At 45.2% G+C, this 18,582-nt stretch overlaps 1 protein-coding gene and 1 pseudogene across 2 annotated transcripts in view; both read right to left on the reverse strand.

The window, feature by feature from the left end:
* The window catches only part of MFSD4A (major facilitator superfamily domain containing 4A), a 33,939-nt gene extending 29,688 nt beyond the window's left edge, over positions 1 to 4,251 (reverse strand). The window contains exon 1 of one of the 2 annotated variants that reach the window (XM_030813119.1): positions 3,796 to 4,251. In XM_030813119.1, the coding sequence (XP_030668979.1) occupies positions 3,796 to 4,025 (230 nt within the window). In that variant the 5' untranslated portion in view covers positions 4,026 to 4,251. The remainder of the gene's footprint in view (positions 1 to 3,795) is intronic. The other variant, XM_030813120.1, reaches the window with a different exon arrangement.
* A 2,022-nt stretch (positions 4,252 to 6,273) lies between these two features.
* On the reverse strand, positions 6,274 to 6,363 carry LOC115835354 (annotated as a pseudogene).
* Positions 6,364 to 18,582: the final 12,219 nt, after the last annotated feature.

Below are 18,582 nucleotides of genomic sequence, written 5' to 3' on the forward strand. Positions count from 1 at the left end.
CACTATGCTGCCCAGGTTGTCTTTGAACTCCTGGGCTCCAGTGAGCGTTCCACCTCAGCCTCTCAGGTAGCTGGAACAACAAGGCATCCACCACCACACCTGGCTGGATAGACCACGTTTTTGTTTGTCCACCCATCCACTGATGAACATTTGGTTTGTTTCTACTTTTGACTGGGATGAATAATGCTGCTATGAACATCCACGTACAGGTTTAGTGTGTGGACACACATTTTCAGTTCTTTGTGGATCATACCCGAGAGTTGGGACCCTATGATAGCCCCATGTTCAGACCGATTTTTAAAACAAGGACAATGTCTGGTACCGGATGCTCAGTAGGCTTTTGCCACAGGTGTGTTGCATGCTGATTGGTAGACAAGGTGCTGGAGGGAGAGGCAGAGGCTTCCTGGATGGGAGACCAACCAGAGCCCAGCTCAAGGGGAGAAGCTGGTTTGTCCTGTGTTCCAGGGACTGGAGGGGGCCAGCACGTCTGGGGGTGGCCTGGGCAACTCTTGTATGGAAGACAGGGTTTGGTGCAATAGCCAGGAGGGAGTCATAGCTAGGAGTCATAGCTAGGTCTGGGGCAGGGTAGGACTTGCAGATTAGAAGGAATTTGAGGGGGAAAAAAGGGAGAAAAAGAGAAAGTGAATAGGGCAAAGAGAGGAAGAACTCAACAGATCCTCTGACAAACCCTCTGTTAAGAGCATGGGCAGGGGAGAGGCCAAGGTGAGGCTGGGAGAAGCCTGGGGAAGCTCTGAAAGTTGTTTACCTATGCTGACGCCTCCGAGATAAAGGGGTCTCCCAACTGCCTAGGGCGGTTAGACAGGTCCCCAAGAAACCAGGAAAAAATCCTAACCTTTAATCTAAATACCCCTTCCCCTTTCCTGCCTGACAAAGCACATACCTACACACCCTTGCCAACCAGGTGGCTTTTTGTTTTTCTCTGAGAGAGTGAGCAAGCTGGTGCTGCCCTGAGCTCAAGTCTTCCCCTGCACCCACTCCAATAGCCAAGGCTCTCCACCTTCCACACATAGTCCTCCCAAAGCACATCCCTATGGAGGCATCCACAAGCCCCATTCTGCCTGCGCCCTCAGTCTGGGCCCAGCAGTAGGCAGGACCTGAGTAGGAACCCACGAGAAAGACACTGCCCCCAACTCTCCTCTCCCATGTGTCATCCTAAACTTTCCCCCACTCCCCCGCAACAGCTGGCTCTCACAGATTTGTTAAAGCAATCCCCCACTCACAAGTATAAACCAAGTGAGAGTGTTAGCTGGTAATCACTTAAGCTGCAAAGCACTTGCTTGCAGGGGTATTGCATTTTAACTGAGACATGGTCCCACGGAATCCAGCTTTAAAGCTTTGTTGCAGGGCTGGTGGAGCTTCTGGCTGGGGGGATGGGAGACTGTGATGAGAGCTGCCCAGAGTCAGCAAGGTGGTGGGAGACTGTCGCCTACACTCAAGGCCACCCCTGGACATCCCTCTGTTTCCACTGTATATCTGCTTTGCTCTTAACCAAAGGAAAGAGTTCTTCATGGCATTTTGTCTTGGGGGTGGGAGGACTGAGGTTCAGAATTTAAACCTCAACCACTGATAGGATCTACCCCACCCCCCAAAGATCCCAGCAGGAAGCCCCAGAGGGCCACCATTACATTCCCAGAAGTTGTCAGAGCTCAGGAATACCCAGCCCATGAGCATCCTTAGGGCTACTCATCCCAAACCTGTGCCTGATCTGCAGCGTTTACACTGATGACTCACAAAGCAAGAGGCATTGCCTAAGTATCTGTCTTAGAGACAACACCTGGGTTCAAATTCTGGCTAGGCCTCTTCTTAACAACCATGTGGTGTGGGCCAAGTTTCTTAACCTCTCTGTGCCTCCACTTCCTTATGCATAAAATGGAGATAACAGTACTACTTTGCAAAGTGGTTGTGAAGATTAAATGGGCTGATACAAGTGAAGTACTATGAATAGTGCCTGCCACGCAGTAAGTGCAGAATAAAGTTAGTTATCATTGTTACCATGATATTTTTTCTCTTCTGTGAGCCAGTTCCTGCTGCAGGGTTCTCTCTGCTGCCTGTTCAGAGCCCCCTGTTGGGTAAGCAGTGCTGAGGGAGACACAAAACTACCCAGGAAGAGATGGCCCAGCTGGGTGGGTGTGCATCTCTGCTGGCTTCACAAACCCTGCCCCGCCAACCTGTCATTTCAAATTATCCTCCTTCCCCTCCGTGTTCTTTGCACTACGTATGTTCTTTAAAAGTTCCAGGTAAAGGAGCTTTTGTAAGTCAAAGTACTTAAAACCAAAAAAACCTCTGCTAGCCACAGATACTTTATCTTAGTTTCTAATTAAACCTCTAGGCAGAATGAATCTTGAGCTTGTTCTTAAGATTTTCTGAATCTCCTGTATATTCCAATCCTGTACCACACCCACAAAACACTGGTGTACACAAGGAGACTTGCTTTTTAAGAGAAGAATAATTTGGTTTACAAGAGGATTTGGGGAAAATGGGGATAATCACTTCCAAAATTGGTCATGTTTTTAAGGCTTAAAGTGGGCTCCATCTGTACTGACACCTGTGCTCCCTCCACCAGCTCTGGAAGCAAGGTGGAAACACCTGCCCTCACAAACACCTCTAGGCGTGAGCCAAAGGGCATGACCACAGCCCAGAACGGCCCCTCCAGAGGTTTCTCTGGGGTAGCCCAACTGCGGTTTTGTCTCCAGGCCGGCTGCTTGCTCGACTGAGTCCACGGGATCTAGGAAACCACTCAGCCAGGAGCTGGGACTGGGGAAATCAAGCAGCAGCCTCTGGCTTGCAAGTCATCTATTCCCTACTCTATTATGGGTCTCTGTTTTCCATGCTGCACTGGGAGAGTGAATCTTGCTGTCTTTCCACAAGGGCCCCCGGAGGTGGCCCTGTCCAATTTAAGCCAAGAGAATAAGGCTCTGCAATGGTGTCAAATGGGGATTTCTGGGGGTGGTGCCAGGGAGAGTCCAGAGCCCTGTCGTGGGGCAGAGGCCAAGCAGGAGTAGGATGAGGTGGGTGGGGAGTGGAGGGGAACCTTGGCACCAGGGCTGGAGAGTCACCTTACCAAGCTATGGGTAAAGTGCCCTGCCCCTCCCAACCTGGCCTTAACGGTGAGGTCCTGTGTGTCTCGGGGGCCAATGCGGGAACCATGTTCTGGCTGCCTCAGAAGGAGGGCTACACAGGACCCACTAAACCCCGTGGCTACCCGGGGGAAGGGACAGCCTGTGTTAGCTGATGTGGAGCTGCCTACAGTGGAGCCTGGCCCTGGGAATCAGTCAAGTCGCAGGCCACCTCCAGCACCCTGCACCGCCACAGAGCTGGCCCTCTCACGGTCCTTCCACCTCACTGCCAATCCTGTCCCCGGCAGCCAGCAGCCAGGGCTACTGACAAACCCCAGAGGAGCTGTGTAAGAGGGGCACCCTCCCCAGCTCGGCAAACTCTATCACTCCTCTCCCCACGGGGCGGTGGGTGGGGGAAGCAGGTGGGAACTGGTTTTATCCTCTCACAGGGATGAGTGATGACAAATAAATAAGCCAGAAGTCACCTTCGGTCTCTGGAGAGAGTTTTCCAGGGAAAGCTGCGGGGGAGGAAGGGAGGGAGGCAGCTCTTCGGCCAAGGTGGAGCTGGGAGGGGTGGTCGCGGCCGGGAGGCGGGGGCGACGGGCAGCCCCACGGGGCTGGGGCAGAGGCCGGGTCGCGGGGGTGGGAGGGAAGGGTCGGCCCGGCGAGGGTGGGTGCCGGGGGCCGCGGGGCGGGGGCGCACGGGCGCGGCACTCACGTCCTCTTGAAGACGCCCCCGAGGGCGCTGCCCAGCAGGAGGCAGAGCTGCTGCGAGAAGAAGACCCAGGAGATCTGGGGCAGCGAGCTGTGCGTCTGGCAGCGCAGGTCCAGCAGCGTGGGCCCCAGGAAGGCGATGCACAGGCCGAAGCTGAAGAAGACGCTCCAGTAGGTGAGCGTGGGCTGCAGGTTGCGGCGGAGCAGCCCCGACACGCGGCCGTCGCAGCCCATGGCGCAGGCTGGCGGGCTCGCGGATCTGGTCCCGGCGAGCCCGGTGCCCGAGTGCCGCCCGCGGGAGGGCCGGCCGGGCTGGGGAGGCCCGCGGCGGGGAGGGAGGGGCGGGGAGGGGCCGCCCCAGCGAGGGGCCCCGCCCTTGGGCCCGGGCGGCGGCGGGGGCGCCTCTGCGGCGGGTGGGCAGTGCGTCCGCTCCCGCGCCTTCCCCGTGCGGTGCCAGGCGCCGGCCTCCCCCTCCTACCCGAGCGCACATGCTCGCCCTCCTCCGGCTGCGGAGACCAACCAGGAGCCGCGCTGCCCCCCGCCCGCTCTCCCTCGACCAGTCCCACCAGCCTCCGGATGCAGCCCCCAGGGACCGAGGGGCCCGAGCGCCCATTTTAGAGCCCGGCAGATGGAGAGCCCGAGACATCCTGTATCTCCGGATAAGGCTACGGGCCCTCTCCCCGCACCCGGGCTGTGGCAGTGGAGGAAACCCGGACCCCTTTAAACCTAGGCGCTTCACAGATGGACTTCGAGGGTCTAACGGCACCCTCCTTTCCCCCAGAACAGAAGGCAAAATCTTGTTGTACATATGTTTCTTCTTGGGAGAGTATTCGTGCATGGCTTTCATTAGAACCCTAAGAGGTTAATCACATTGCCCTTTAGAAGGAGAACCCTAGAAACTCAACATCTTCCTCACACTAAGCTCCCTGAAAGGGCCTGAGATGGGGCCCTCCGCCCCACCTGGCCAGGTGCAGGAAGGAGGAGGATGACGCTGGTCTATGCTGACTCTCTCTCTCTCCTTCTAACTAGTTGGAGGAGGGCAGAGAGGGAAGGGCCGCCTCCTGGAGGAACCCCGGGAGGAATTCTGAAATAATCTCCTAGAAAAAAAAATTTTAAGAGTTCTGGGGAGAATTCTTTCTTCGATGGATAAAGCCCTGGCAGTGGGTAGGGGTTGATTATTCTCTAGACTGGGTGTCCTTCGAGGAGCCTGCAGCTGACCTACGCTGTCCCTTCATCAGGTGGCCTCGGGCTGGCTGGTGGGTTCTGTGTGTTCCCGCTCCTAAGGGAGCCAGGATCTGGCCCCTAGAGGCAGAACAGTAAGGCCCTGAGGTGTTCCCTCTGCCCAGGTGTTCTAGTAATGACAGGAGCCATGACATCATGTCCGCTGGCCCACCAGGGGGACCAGGCTGAAAAGACTGAGGAGGTATGTGGGCAGGTGTCCCCAAGACAACTTGGCATGAGGTGAGGCAACCAATTTCTCTTGCAGGTACTGGTCCCATCTCATAGCGGCACCCCTGCATCTGCCCTATCCCTTCTTGGACAGTGAGCCCCAGAGAAGGGGGAGTCCCAGGGTCCCTCTGGCTCATCACTCTGTGGGTAATGACAAGTACTTATTCGATAGTGATGATGGGGGGCCTGCACAGTAATTGTAATAAACTAAAAAGCTACCCTCTGGGGAAACAAAAAACAAAACACCAAACAAATCATAACCACAAGTTTTTGACTGAGTCTTCTCTGCCACTATCACAGAACTCCAGGAACCACAGAAGCTCAGAGTTGGAATAGCCTCCAATTGAGTCCCCTATCCCCTCCCCATAACTGCCTTTGAACGCTTGCCAGTCCTGTTCTTGACTGACACCTCTAGTGCTGGGGACCTTGCATATTCCCAGGGGCTCTGCTTGCAGTGTGGATGAGCTCTGATTGTAGAAAGTGTCTTAAGCAAAATTGAAATGCTTTGCCCTGTAACTGCTCCCCATGGCCCCACACAGAACAAATCTAATTGCTCTGTCATGTAAGCCCTTCACACCCAAAATGACCTTGCCCTAGTGATTTTGCTTCTCTAGCCCAAACACCTGAAATCCTTCCATAATTTCCCTAAATGGTGTTTCCCAACTACAGCACCTTGCTGGCTCAGCTCCTCTAGCCACAGTAACAATGACATAGCCCCCAGTGCCTGGGATGCCGGAAGCATTCTGAAGCTTGATCTAGGTGGTAGTTACACAGGTGTAAATATATGTAAAAATTTATTGGTCTGTAGATTTAAGATTTGTGCATTTTTTGTGTGTAAGTTATACTTCATTAAAATAGTAAAAAGTAAAAATTAAATAAGTAAAAATAAAGGGAGGCATTCCACCATGAATACAGTACTTGGCCCCTTTATAGTCAAAGACCTATTGGGTTCTGGTACTGTACAAGCTCTTCTGGTTGAGATAAGCAGATATGGAAACAAGTACAGTTGTCTCTCCATATCCCATATCCCGTGGGGGGATTGGTTCCAGGAGTGCCTGCAGATACCAATATCTGATAAGAACAGATACTATACTTGGTCTTAGCCAAAAGGCTGAGAAGTGATAGATACCAATATCTGAAGATGCTCAAGTCCCTGATATAAAATGGCATAGTATTTGCATATAACCTACATCCATAGGCCTGTATACTTTAAATCATCTCTGGATTACTTATAATACCTAATACACTGTAAATGCTATGTAAATAGTTGTTATACTGTATTGTTTAGGGAATAATGACAAGAAAAAAGTCTGTACATGTTCAGTACAGATGAATTTTTTTCCCAAATATTTTTGATTTGCAGTTGGTTGAATTTACGGATGCAGAACCCACAGAGACAGGGGGCCAACTGTGCAGCAGTGAGGTACGTTCTGTAATGGGGTGGTTTGAGGGCCTGGAGAGCTAAGTGTCTAATTCTGCCTGGGAAGGCTTCGTTGAAGAGGTGACTTTTGAGTGGGGTCTGAAAGACAAGTCTATATGTGAAAAGATTTTGCTTATTTTTGCTTTCTTCATCCCTTTCTCTGTCTCTTCTATTTTCCAGCATCACACACTGTCCACCTCCTCTAGGCATCTTTCCCAGATGAATTAATTCTATTAAATTCTAATTTCCGGCAAGACTCTCATCCACTCCTGTACTGCTACCCCATCTTCACAAGGCCAGGTGTTACATTCCACGGACTGTTCCTCCAGCCCCTTACAGGAGCCAGTTAAATCATGAGTTCCTAAGGGCTGGGAGTATATTTACCTGTGTTCTAACTCCACCCCTTCTCATGTGCCTCACATAAAAGAATGCCTTGCAGATAGCAAGTCCTGGATAAATTGCTGGTGAGGTGAATTGTTTGCACAAAAATTATACAATTACTTTTGGCTTTACATTTACATGTCTTATCTCCCACTTACAAGTTCTCCAAGGGCAGAGGCTATCCAGTCTTTCCTTTGTGCTGTGTATTCACATGTCCATTCTTAGTTGGGCACCTTGTGGTTATTCTTAAATTTGAAGGGCAAAACCTTGGATCCTTCTTTAACTACTCTCTGATTTCCCCCCTTATAAATTAGAAGGGAATTATCCCCCACCCTCACAAGCCATGGAAAGTGATCTGAGACTCCCAAATATGGAAAGGTTGCATTAATTGGAATAAAGGATCTGTGGGAGTAAAGGGTTCTCAAGCTCTTGGAGCCTGAAATCTATTAATTGCCTCAAGGGTTGGCTCTCCAGAAGCCTTTTTCTGACCTTCCTAGGCTCTCTCCTTGGGGCTCCCAAACTATCCTAGTGCTGATTCTGTTTAGTGCTGCCCTTCCAAGGCAAGGACCACAGGATTGGTTCATCACTGGGTGCCTGGATTTCTGACTCCTTGGTGAGAGGTGTTTATACTACACTGAACTCTTGTGCTTTTTTTTCTTTTTTTTTTTTTTTTGAGATGGAGTCTTGCTCTCTTGCCCAGGCTGGAGTGCAGCGGCATGATCTTGGCTCACTACAAGCTCCGCCTCCCGGGTTCATGCCATTCTCTTGCCTCAGCTTCCCGAGTAGCTAGGACTACAGGCACCCACCACCACGCTCGGCTAATTTTTTTGTGTTTTTAGTAGAGACAGGGTTTCACTATGTTAGCTAGGATGGTCTCGATCTCCTGACCTCATGATCCACCTGCCTCGACCTCCCAAAGTGCTGGGATTACAGGCGTGAGCCACCACACTCGGCCTTTTATTTATTCATTTATTTTTATTTTACTATTATTATTATTATTATTTTAGATGGAATGTAGTTCTGTCACCCAGGCTGGAGTGCAATGGTGCAATCTCAGCTCACTGCAACCTCTGCCTCCCAGTTTAAAGTGATTCTCTTGCCTCAGCCTTCCAAGTAGCTGGGATTACAGGTGCACGCCACCACACCTGGCTAATTTTTGTATTTTTAGTACAGACAGGGTTTCACCATGTTGGCCCATGGTGATCTGCCCATCTCAGCCTCCTAAAGTGCTGGGATTACAGGCGTGAGCCACTGCACTCGGCTGAACTCCTATGCTTTATACTTGGAAGTTGAGAAGCAATAAATCACCTGCAGATCTTGGACCATCTATAGGTAATCTATGTCATGGAAACACACAGAAGAAATAAGAGTTAGATACCCTTACCACTATCCTTTTACATGCATTACAGCTGCAGAAATTCCTTAGTGTATAAACCCATGTTGTGTATTTTGTTTTTGTTACTGTTTCTGTTAGAATTGAAAACCTTAAATATTTAAACAAGATATAAAGAGAAGAGGCCTGATTCTCACCAGCCTAGTGGGGAGTCACTGGGACTTGGGCTTGATTTCATGCTTAGCAGGATCCTCTTAGTGACCTGGGGCTGCCCTCTGTCCCCAGGGCCTTCTGGTCTCTGCTTCGCAGATTCTGCAGAGGCCAGGCAGGAGCAGTAGAGTGAAGTCTCCAGCTCAAGGTCATTAAGCACATCCTGCAGTTCCTCTGGCCATTCTGGGTCATGAAGCCACCCCTCCCCCATCTCCGGATTTTTTCTTGTCACTCCCTATATGGTTGTTCTGCTGGCCAGAGTGTGGGGGTGGATTGGAAGGCTCTGTCTGAGGTTGGCATGGGGCGGATGGCAGAGAGTTTGGTGCCAAGGATTATACCTGGATGGCCCAGCCATCCTAAGGCACATGAATGCAAATACAGCAGAGGCGGGTGTGTGTATAAAGAGCCTCCTTTACCAAATATCCGGTTGAGCTACTTAGTGCTAGCTTGCCTGGAGGGTAAGGGGAGTGGTCACACAAGTGCCAAGAAGAGGGACAAGAGGAGGTGAGATGACCCGGAAGCATCTTAGAGTTAGCCCAGTTGCCATAAACACCCTGGAGAGGTGTTGCCTAGCATCTGGCATTTAGTTGGTGCTTACTAGGTGCTAGTGCTTAAAAGTGCTAGTTGAAACTAGTCTAACGGACAGTTGGAAGGACTCTCTGAAATTAGTGCGACCAGCCGGGCATGGTGGCTCACGCCTGTAATCCCAGCACTTTGGGAGGCCGAGGAGGGCAGATCACCTGAGGTCAAGAGTTCGAGACCAGCCTGACCAACATGGAGAAACCCCGTCTCTACTGAAAATACAAAATTAGCTAGGCTTGTAGGCGTGCTCCTGTAATCCCAGCTACTCGGGAGTCTGAGGCAGGAGAATCACTTGAACCCAGGAGGCAGAGGTTGCAGTGAGTCGAGATTGTGCCATTGCACTCCAGCCTGGGCAACAAGAGTAAAATTCTGTCTCAAAAAAAAGAAAGAAATTAGTGCAACCTCCCACTCAGAAAAGGGATTCCACTTACAGCATCCAGCATCCCTGCAGGTAGCCACCTGGCCTCAGCTTGAGCACGCCTAGGCTCAGGAATCAGAGGATCTAGCCCAGGCTGTGAAATCAGTGAGAAACTGACCCTCAGTTTCCTCTTTTTTTAAATGGGGTGAATAAGAACTCCCTTACTGTAAGAAAATGTAGACAGTATGTAACATAGGAGCTGGTACACCAGGTTCCCAATAAATTCTCATGGTTATTATTATTATTAACAACAACACAAACTGCCATCCTCATTTTGTGCACTAGAACAGTGGCTGGCAAAGCGTGTCCCTCGACCACCAGCAGCAGCATGTCTGGGGAACTTGTTAGAAATTCAGACTCTTGGTCTTGCCCAGGACTAACCGAATTAGAAACTCTAGGGGTGAGGCTCAGTAACCTGTTTTGTTTTTGTTTTTGTTTGAGACAGAGTCTAGCTCTATCGCCCAGGCTGCAGTGCAGTGGTGTGATCTTGGTTCACTGCAGCCTCCGCCTCCTGGGTTCAAGCGATTCTCCTTCCTCAGCCTCCTGAGTAGCTGGCATTACAGGTGCGCACCACCACGCTTGGCTAACTTTTCTATTTTCAGTAGAGATGGGTTTTCACCGTGTTGGCCAGGCTGGTCTCGAACTCCTGACTTCAAGTGATCCACCCGCCTTGGCCTCCCAAAGTGCTGGGATTACAGGCGTGAGCCACCGCGCCCAGCAATAATCTGTGTTGTTATAACAAGCCCTCCAGGGGATTGAGATGCAGCTACAGTTTGAGAATCACTACTTTAGAGCCACAAAGCAGAAATCTAATTCCCATTCTACAGAGAGCCGTTCACTATTGGAATACACTCTATGTTCTTTCGAAGTCTTATTCCTGACATCATCGCCTCTGCTTCCTTCAGCCATCTCTCATTTACCAAGTACTCCCTTGCTATTCTTATCGCACCATCATGCCATGCTGTCATGGTCAGCGACCCTCTCAAAAAGGGTGGCTCCCAGCACTGCACCCAGGGCTCCTGGTGGTCTGAGCCATGCACAGTGCAATGGGCTTGCTGCCTCCTCTTCTCTAGAAATTCTGACAACTATTTATTCAGTGCCCACTCCGTGCCAAGCACATAACATACAGTATTTTTTAGTTTACTGTTTTGATTGAGGTTAAACTTACATATATTAAAGTGCACGAGTCTTAAATAGCTTGATGATTTTTATATGTGTACACATCTATGTGACCACCATCCACAGCAAGATATAGAACATTTCCAGCACCCATGCCAGAAACAGTAGTGTACTTGCTCCACATTATGTATGTGAGAGCAGCAGTTCATTATTTTCCTTGCTATGTAGTATTCCATTACATAGATATACCACAATATATTTTTCTCATCTACTATTGATGGACATTCAGATTGTTTTCAGTTTGTAGCTACAATAAAGCTACTCTAAACATTTGTATGCTTATTTTTTGGTGGACAGAAGCTCCCATTCTATTCAGTTTATGTCCAGAAGTGAAATTGCTATGTCACAGATAGGTTTGGTTTTAGCAGATGCTGCAAGACAGTTTTTCAAAGTGGTTGGTCCAGTGTACACTCCTACTAGAGTTTTAGTTCCTCATCCTTGTCAACACTTGGCATTGTCAGTCCTCCCCTCCCCTCCCCTCCCCTGTAGGGGTACTAGTATCTTAAAGGTTTTGATTTGCATTTCCCTCATGACAAATATGGTTCAGTATCTCATCATATGCTTATTGGCAATTTGCATATCCTCTTTTTTGAAATACCCCTTTGAGTCTTCAGCCTACTTTTAAAATTGGGTTGTCTATCTCTTTGAAATTTACTTAGGAGTTCTTGATATATGCTGGATATGAGTTCTTTGTCAGTTACATGTATTGTAAATACCTTTTCCTTGTCTGCACATACATTATTTTTTCCTTTTATCTTTGGTTGACACAGAATAATTGTACATACTTATGGTGTACAGAATTTTTTTTATCTGCACAGTCTGAGGACAGGGAGTGATGTTGTGATACAGGTATAATGTATGTAATGTATGTAATGATCAAATCAGGGCAATTAGCATATCTATCACCTCAAATATTTATCTTTTTTTTGTGTTGTAAACATTCAAAATCCTCTCTTCTAACTATTCAAATATATACACCAAATTATTGTAAGCCATGTTCACTCTACAGTGCTACAGAACACTAGAACCTATTCCTCCCATCGAGCTGTAACTTCGTATCTATTAAGCATCTTCACCCTATCCTCCTCGTCCCCCCACCCTTATAAATCTCTAATAACCACAATCCTATCTCTACTTCTATGAGCTCAATTTTTTTAAGCTCCCACATATGAATGTAATCATGCTACATTTATGTTTCTGTGCCTTGAACTTATTTAATAGAATGCCTTCCAGGCTCATCATGTTTCTGTGAATGACAGAATTTCATTATTCTTCATGTCTGAGTAGTATTCCATTGCGTATATAAACCACATTTTCTTTATCCATTCATCTGTTGATGTCCATTTAGGTTGAATCCATATCTTGGCTGTTGTGAATACAGCTTCAATAAACATGAGGATTCAGATAACTCTTTGATGTACTGATTTTCTTTTCTTTGTATAAATAGTAGTGAGATTGCTGGATTGTATGGTAGCTAGATCTATTTTTAGTTTTTTAAGGAACCTTCATACTGTGTTCTATAATGGTTTTACTAATTTGCATTCTCACCCATAGTGCTTAAGAGTTCCCTTTTTTCTGCATCCTTACTAGCTTTTTTAAATCATTTTAATGACAGCCATTCTAGTTGGGGTTAGATTATATCTTACTGAAGTTTTGATTTACATTTCCTTGATGATTAGTGATGCTGAGCATTTTTCTTGATATTTGTTTGGCCATTTGTATGTATCCTTCTGAGAAATGTCTATTTTTTTTTATCCTTTGCCCACTTTTTAATTTTTTTTTTTTTTTTTTTTGCTGTCGAGTTGTTTGAGTTTCTTATACATTCTGGATATTAGTCCCTTGTTGGTGAATACTTTGCAAATGTTTCCCCCCTTTTTACAGGTTGTCTCTTCACTCTGTTGATTGTTTCTTTCACTGTGCAGAAGCTTTTTCATTTTATGTAGTCCCATTTATCTATTTTTGTCTTTGTTCCCTGTGCTTTTGAAATCTCATGGACAAAATCATTGCCTAGACCAATGTCCTGAAGCATTTCCCCTGTGTTTCCTTCTAGTAGTTTTGGGTCTTATGTTTGAGTCTGTAATCCATTGAGTTGACTTTTATACATGGTGCAAGATGAGGGTCTAATTTCATTGTTCTGCATATGAATATCTAATTTTCCCAGCACCATTTATTCAAGAGACTATCCTTTCCCAGGGTATGTTTTTGGCAACTTTGTTGAAAATCAGTTGGCTGAAAATACATGGATTTATTTCTGGGTTTTCTATTCTGTTCCATTGGTCTATGTGTCTATTTTTATACCAATACCATGCTGTTTTGGTTACTATAGCTCTGTAGTATATTTTGAAGTCAGCATGATGCCTCCAGCTTTCCTTTTTTTTTTTTTTTTTTTTTTTGCTCAGGATTGCTTTGGCTATTCAGGGTCTTTTGTGGTTCCATATGAATTTTAGGATTGTTTTTCTATTTCAGTTAAGAATGTCATTGGTATTTTGATACAGATTGTATTGGGTTTGTAGATTGCTTTGGGTAGTATGTTCATTTTACAATATTAATTCTTCTAATCCATGAGCATAAGATGTCTTCTTTTTTTGTATCTCTAATTTCTTTCAGCAGTTTTATAGTTTTCACTGTAGAGATCTTTCACCTCCTTGGTTAAATTTATTTCTAGGTATTTTATTTTATTGTAGCTAATATAAGTGAGATTGCGTTCTTGATTTCTTTTTCAGCTAGTTCATTATTGGCATATAGAAATGCTACTGATTTTTGTATGTCGATTTTGTATCTGCAACTTTACTCAATTTGTCTATCAGTTCCAAGAGGTTTGTGTGTGTGTGTGTGTGTGTGTGTGTGTAATCTTTTAGATTTTTCTATATGTAAAATCCTGTTGTCTGCAAAGGGACAATTTGACTCCTGTTTTTCAATTTGGATACCCTTTGTTCCTTTCTCTTGTCTAACTGCTCTGGCTAGGACTTCCAGTACTAGTTGAATAAGAGTGATGAGGATAGGCATCTTTATGTTGTTCTAGTTCTTAGAGGAAAGGGTGTCAGCTTTTCTTCATTCAGTATGATGTGAGCTGTGGGTTTGTCATATATGGCCTTTATTGTATTGAGGTATGTTTCTTCTAAACCTAATTTGTTGAGAGTTTTTATCATGAAAATATGTAGAGTTTTATTAAATCCGGTTTCTGCACCTATTGAGATGATCATATGGTTTTTGTCCTTTATTCTGTTGAAGTGATGTATCATGTTTATTGAATTGCAAATGTTGAACCATTCTTGCATTCCTGGAATAAATCTCACATGATCATGGTGTATTATTACCTTTATGATGTGTTGTTGGATTCTGTTTGCTAATATTTTGTTGAGGATTTTTGCATCTATGTTCATCAGAAATATTGGCCTGTAGTTGTCTTTTTCTGTTTTGTCCTTGTCTGTTTTTTGATATCAGGTATCAAATGCTGTCCTCGTAGAATGAGTTTGGAAGAATTTCTTCCCCTTTAATTATTTTGGAATAATTTGAGAATAATTGGTGTTAGACTCCCCTCCCCTCCTCTCTCCTCCCCTCTTCCCTTCTCTCCTCTCCTCTCCTCTCCTCTTTTGACAGGGTCTGGCTCTGTAACCCAGGCTTGAATGCAGTGGCATGATTGGTGCAATCTTGTTACCTATTATTGGTCTCTTCAGGTTTTCTTTTTGGCCCAATCTTGGTAAGTTATATATATTCAGGAACTTATCTATTTCCTCTAGGTTTTCCAATTTGTTGGCGTATAGATGTTCATAATAGTTGCTAATGATTCTTTGTATTTCTGTGGTGTCAATTATGTCTCCCTTTTCATTTCTGACTTTTTTTTTAAGAGATGGAGGCTCGTTTTGTTGTCCAGGCTGGAGTGCAGTGGCTATTCACAGGCACGATCATCACACACTGTAGCCTCGAATTCCTGGCCTCAAGCGATTTTCCTCTCAGCCTACAAAGTTGCTGGAACTCTAGGTATGTGCCACCGTGCCTAGCTTCTGATTTTATTTATTTGGGTGTTCTCTTTTTCTTAGTCTAGCTGATGATTTGTCAATTTTTTTTATTTTTAGAAAAAACAAGTTTTCACTTTTTTCATCTTTTGGTACTATTTTTAGTCTCTATTTTGTTTAGTTCTCCCCTGATCTTTATTATTTCTTTGCTTCTACTAATTTTGGGTTCGATTTGTTTTTGCTTTTCTGGTTCCATGAGATTGTTTATTTGAAATCTTTCTACTTTTTAGATATAAGTATTTATTACTATAAACATCTCTCCTAGTATTGCTGTTACTGTATCCTGTGGGTATTGGTATGTTGTGTTTCCATTTTCATGTTTCAAGACATTTTTTAATTTCCTTTTTAATTTCTTCATTGACCCACTTGTTGTTCAGGTATGTATTATTTAATTTCCATGTATTTGTATAGTTTCCAGGGGTCCTTTTGTTATTGATTTCTAGTTTTAGTCCATTGTAGTTTGACAAAATACTAGGTATGGTTTCGATTTTTTTTTTTTTTTTCATAGAGATGGGGTCTCACTCTATGTTGCCCAGGCTGGTCTCGAGCTCCTGGGCTTAGGCAATCCTCCTGCCCCCTGAAGTGTTGGGATTACAGACATGAGCCACCATAGCCAGCCTAATTTTTTTTTTTTTTTTTTTTTTTTTAGATGGAGTCTCTCTGTTGCCCAGGCTAGAGTGCAGTGGCACGATCTTGGTTCACTGCAACCTCTGTCTCCCAGGTTCAAGCGATTCTTCTGCCTCAGCCTCCTGAGTAGCTGGCATTACATATGTGCACCACCACGCCCGGCTAATTTTTGTATTTTTAGTACAGATGGGGTTTCACCATGTTGGCCAGGCTGGTCTGAACTCCAGACCTCAAGTGATCCACCCGCCTTGGCCTCCCAAAGTGCTGGAATTACAGGTGTGAACCACCATGCCCAGCCTAGCCAGCCTGATTTTTTAATATTTGTTGGGATTTATTTTGTGGCCTAACATATGCTCTATCTTCGAAAATGTTCCATGCATATACATTAACTTTAATCTTCACAATGGTCCTGTGAGGTAGGCATTATTATCCCTATTTTATGGATAAGAAAACTGAGGCTCAGGAAGGCAGAGTAACTTGCCTAAAGTCACACAGCATAAGTAGCAAAGCTGAGTTTTGAGCCTGCATTGCCTGACTCCAAAGTCTGGATCCTTCCCATGAGAATGTCTGCCTCTCACATTCAACTCCAATACACACATCTAAGACTAGTGCATAAGCTGATAGCTGTTAACATTTTCCCCCACAGAAAATGCAATTGAATCAAGCCTTCCTATCTTGTCTATGAGCAGCTGATTCTTTGCATCTAAATAATTGATACAGGACTTGATACATGTGGAGAATAACAGAAAGAACCTGGACCTTGGAGTGAGACAGGCTTAGACTTGAGTTCTGGCTATACACTTGGCTGTGCCAACTCAAGGCAGCTACCTTGACATTATAAGGCTGATTTTCTTCAACTGTAAAATGTCGATGTAGGATTACATGAAAACACATGCGAAGCCTCTGGTAGAATACTCAGAGCAGCACTGCTCATGCTTCTTAGTTGCCTTCCCCTGATCCAGAGTGTCAATTAATCTTGGTTTGAGTTCCTCTTGCCCACCAGTGCACTTTGGTCCCCCATTCAGTCATGTAGCAAGGGGCTATTCCTCTAGCTGTTCTTGAGTAAGCATGGCACCTCATATTCATATAGAATGGTTATTAATAGTCATCCAAATTATTGAGAAAAATATTGACCGCAATGTACCACTCTCCCACCCCACTTTTCCCTAATTAATCTTTCCTTTGGGACTCAGCTAAGTTGTTCATTCTGCTGGGAGTGCTCCGCCCACCCAGAGCTGCCCCGAGTGCCTGCCTTGTGTTCTCTGCATCCCCTCACCACCTTCCTTTGTGACAAGCAGCTGAGGTGTCTGTAACCCGAATCAATACTGGATCAGCTCCTTGAGGATAGAGATTGGGTCACACAATTATCCTCATATCTTAGAGCACAGCACCTGCCTGGTACATAGCTGGCATTCAGAAAATATTAGCTACACAAAAATGTGTTTAAGTATTATAAGCTTGAGTTGATGAAACTCTGAGGCAAGAAATAGTATTTATAGAAGATTTCATGAAAAATGTACAATTTATCGATCTCATCAGTTCTCAGATTTGGCTATATATTAAAATCCCCTGGAAACATAGAAAAAATCAGAATCTCTGGTTGGTGGAGTCCTGTGTTGGTATTTTGCAAAAGTTCCCGGGGCTTTCTAATTTGCACCTAGGGTTGGAAACCCCTGCTCCAGAAAATCCACATTTTACCACTGAAGAACTGCCTGCATATCCTGTACCATTTAGGCCCTGCACTAAAGTGCCTTTATTGAATTATACTTGGGCTTTGTGTCCAATCTGACTGACCCTAGGATATAACTGTGTGACTCTTGTCACCAGAGATATGGGGAGATGTTGTTGTCAATGGATCCTCTTTATGAAGACACACCAGAGAGACGCCTATTGGGCATCAGCACCAAAAAAAGCCCATGATCCTCCTGAGCAACCAGTTCATGTTTGTCTTACGGATTCCAGGAATCATTTAATTAACACTGTTTTCCAGGTTTGTAGTAGCTGCTGCAAAGCTCAAGATCAAAGCCATGGTCCATCTTTATCACCTGTAAAGAATTTTGTGGTGTATGTGTTAACTATTGACTTGGTTCCACTTTATATTTTGTCTTTTTCTCTTCACCCTCTGATGTGGTTTGGGTCTGTGTCCCTACCCAAATCTCATGTCAAATTATAATTCTCAGTGTTGGAGGAGGGGCCCGGTGGGAGGTGATTGGATCATGGGGGCAGACATCCCCCTTGCTGTTCTCTCAATAATGAGTTTTTATGAGATCTGGTTGTTTGAAAGTGTGTAGCACCTCCTCCTTTGCTCTGTTTTTCCTACTGGCCATACAAAGATGTGCCTGCTTCCCCTTCGCCTTCCACCGTGATTGTAAGTATTCTGAGGCCTCCCCAGAAGCAGAAGCCTGTATAGCCCACAGAACTGTGGGTCAATTAAACCTCTTTTTCTTTACAAATTACCCAGTCTCAGGTATGTCCTTATATCAGTGTGAGAATGTACGAATACACCCTTCTTTCCTTAACTTTTTCTATAATAAAGCTTTTTAATTGAGATAATTCACATATCATAATATTCACCCTTTTAAAGTGTACAATCCAGTGGTTTTTAGTGTATTTACAAGATTGTGTGACCATCACTACTAATTCTAGACCATTTCCATCACCCCAAAAAGAAACTCCATACCCATTAGCAGTCAATTCTCATTCTGTCTTCCCCTCGACTTACTTTCTGTTTTTGTGGATTTGCCTGTTCTAGATATTTCATATCCAGATAGTTCATATAAATGGAATCATACAATATGTGGCTTTCTGTGTCTGGTTTCCTGTGCTTAGCATAATGTTTTCAAGGTTCATCCATGGTATCGGTACTTTATTCCTTTTTTATGGCTGAATAGTATTCTATTGTATGGACATACCACATTTTGTTTATACATTCATCAGCTGTTGGACATTTGGGTTTCTACTTTTTGGCTATTATGAATTATGCTGCTGAGAATATTCGTGCACAAGTTTTTATGTGAATATACTTTAGTTCTCTTGGGTACGTACTAGAGGGGTGGTTTGCTGTGTCAGATAGTAACTCTGTGTTTAACTTTTTGAGACCCTTTCCTCATTTAAAGAAATGTTTTTATCTTACAGTATAGTATGTATCTCTGTAAGTCACTACAGATTCCTCTTTT

The sequence above is a fragment of the Nomascus leucogenys genome, chromosome 5 (genome assembly GCF_006542625.1).
Source record: "Nomascus leucogenys isolate Asia chromosome 5, Asia_NLE_v1, whole genome shotgun sequence".
NCBI classification, from domain to species: domain Eukaryota; kingdom Metazoa; phylum Chordata; class Mammalia; order Primates; family Hylobatidae; genus Nomascus; species Nomascus leucogenys.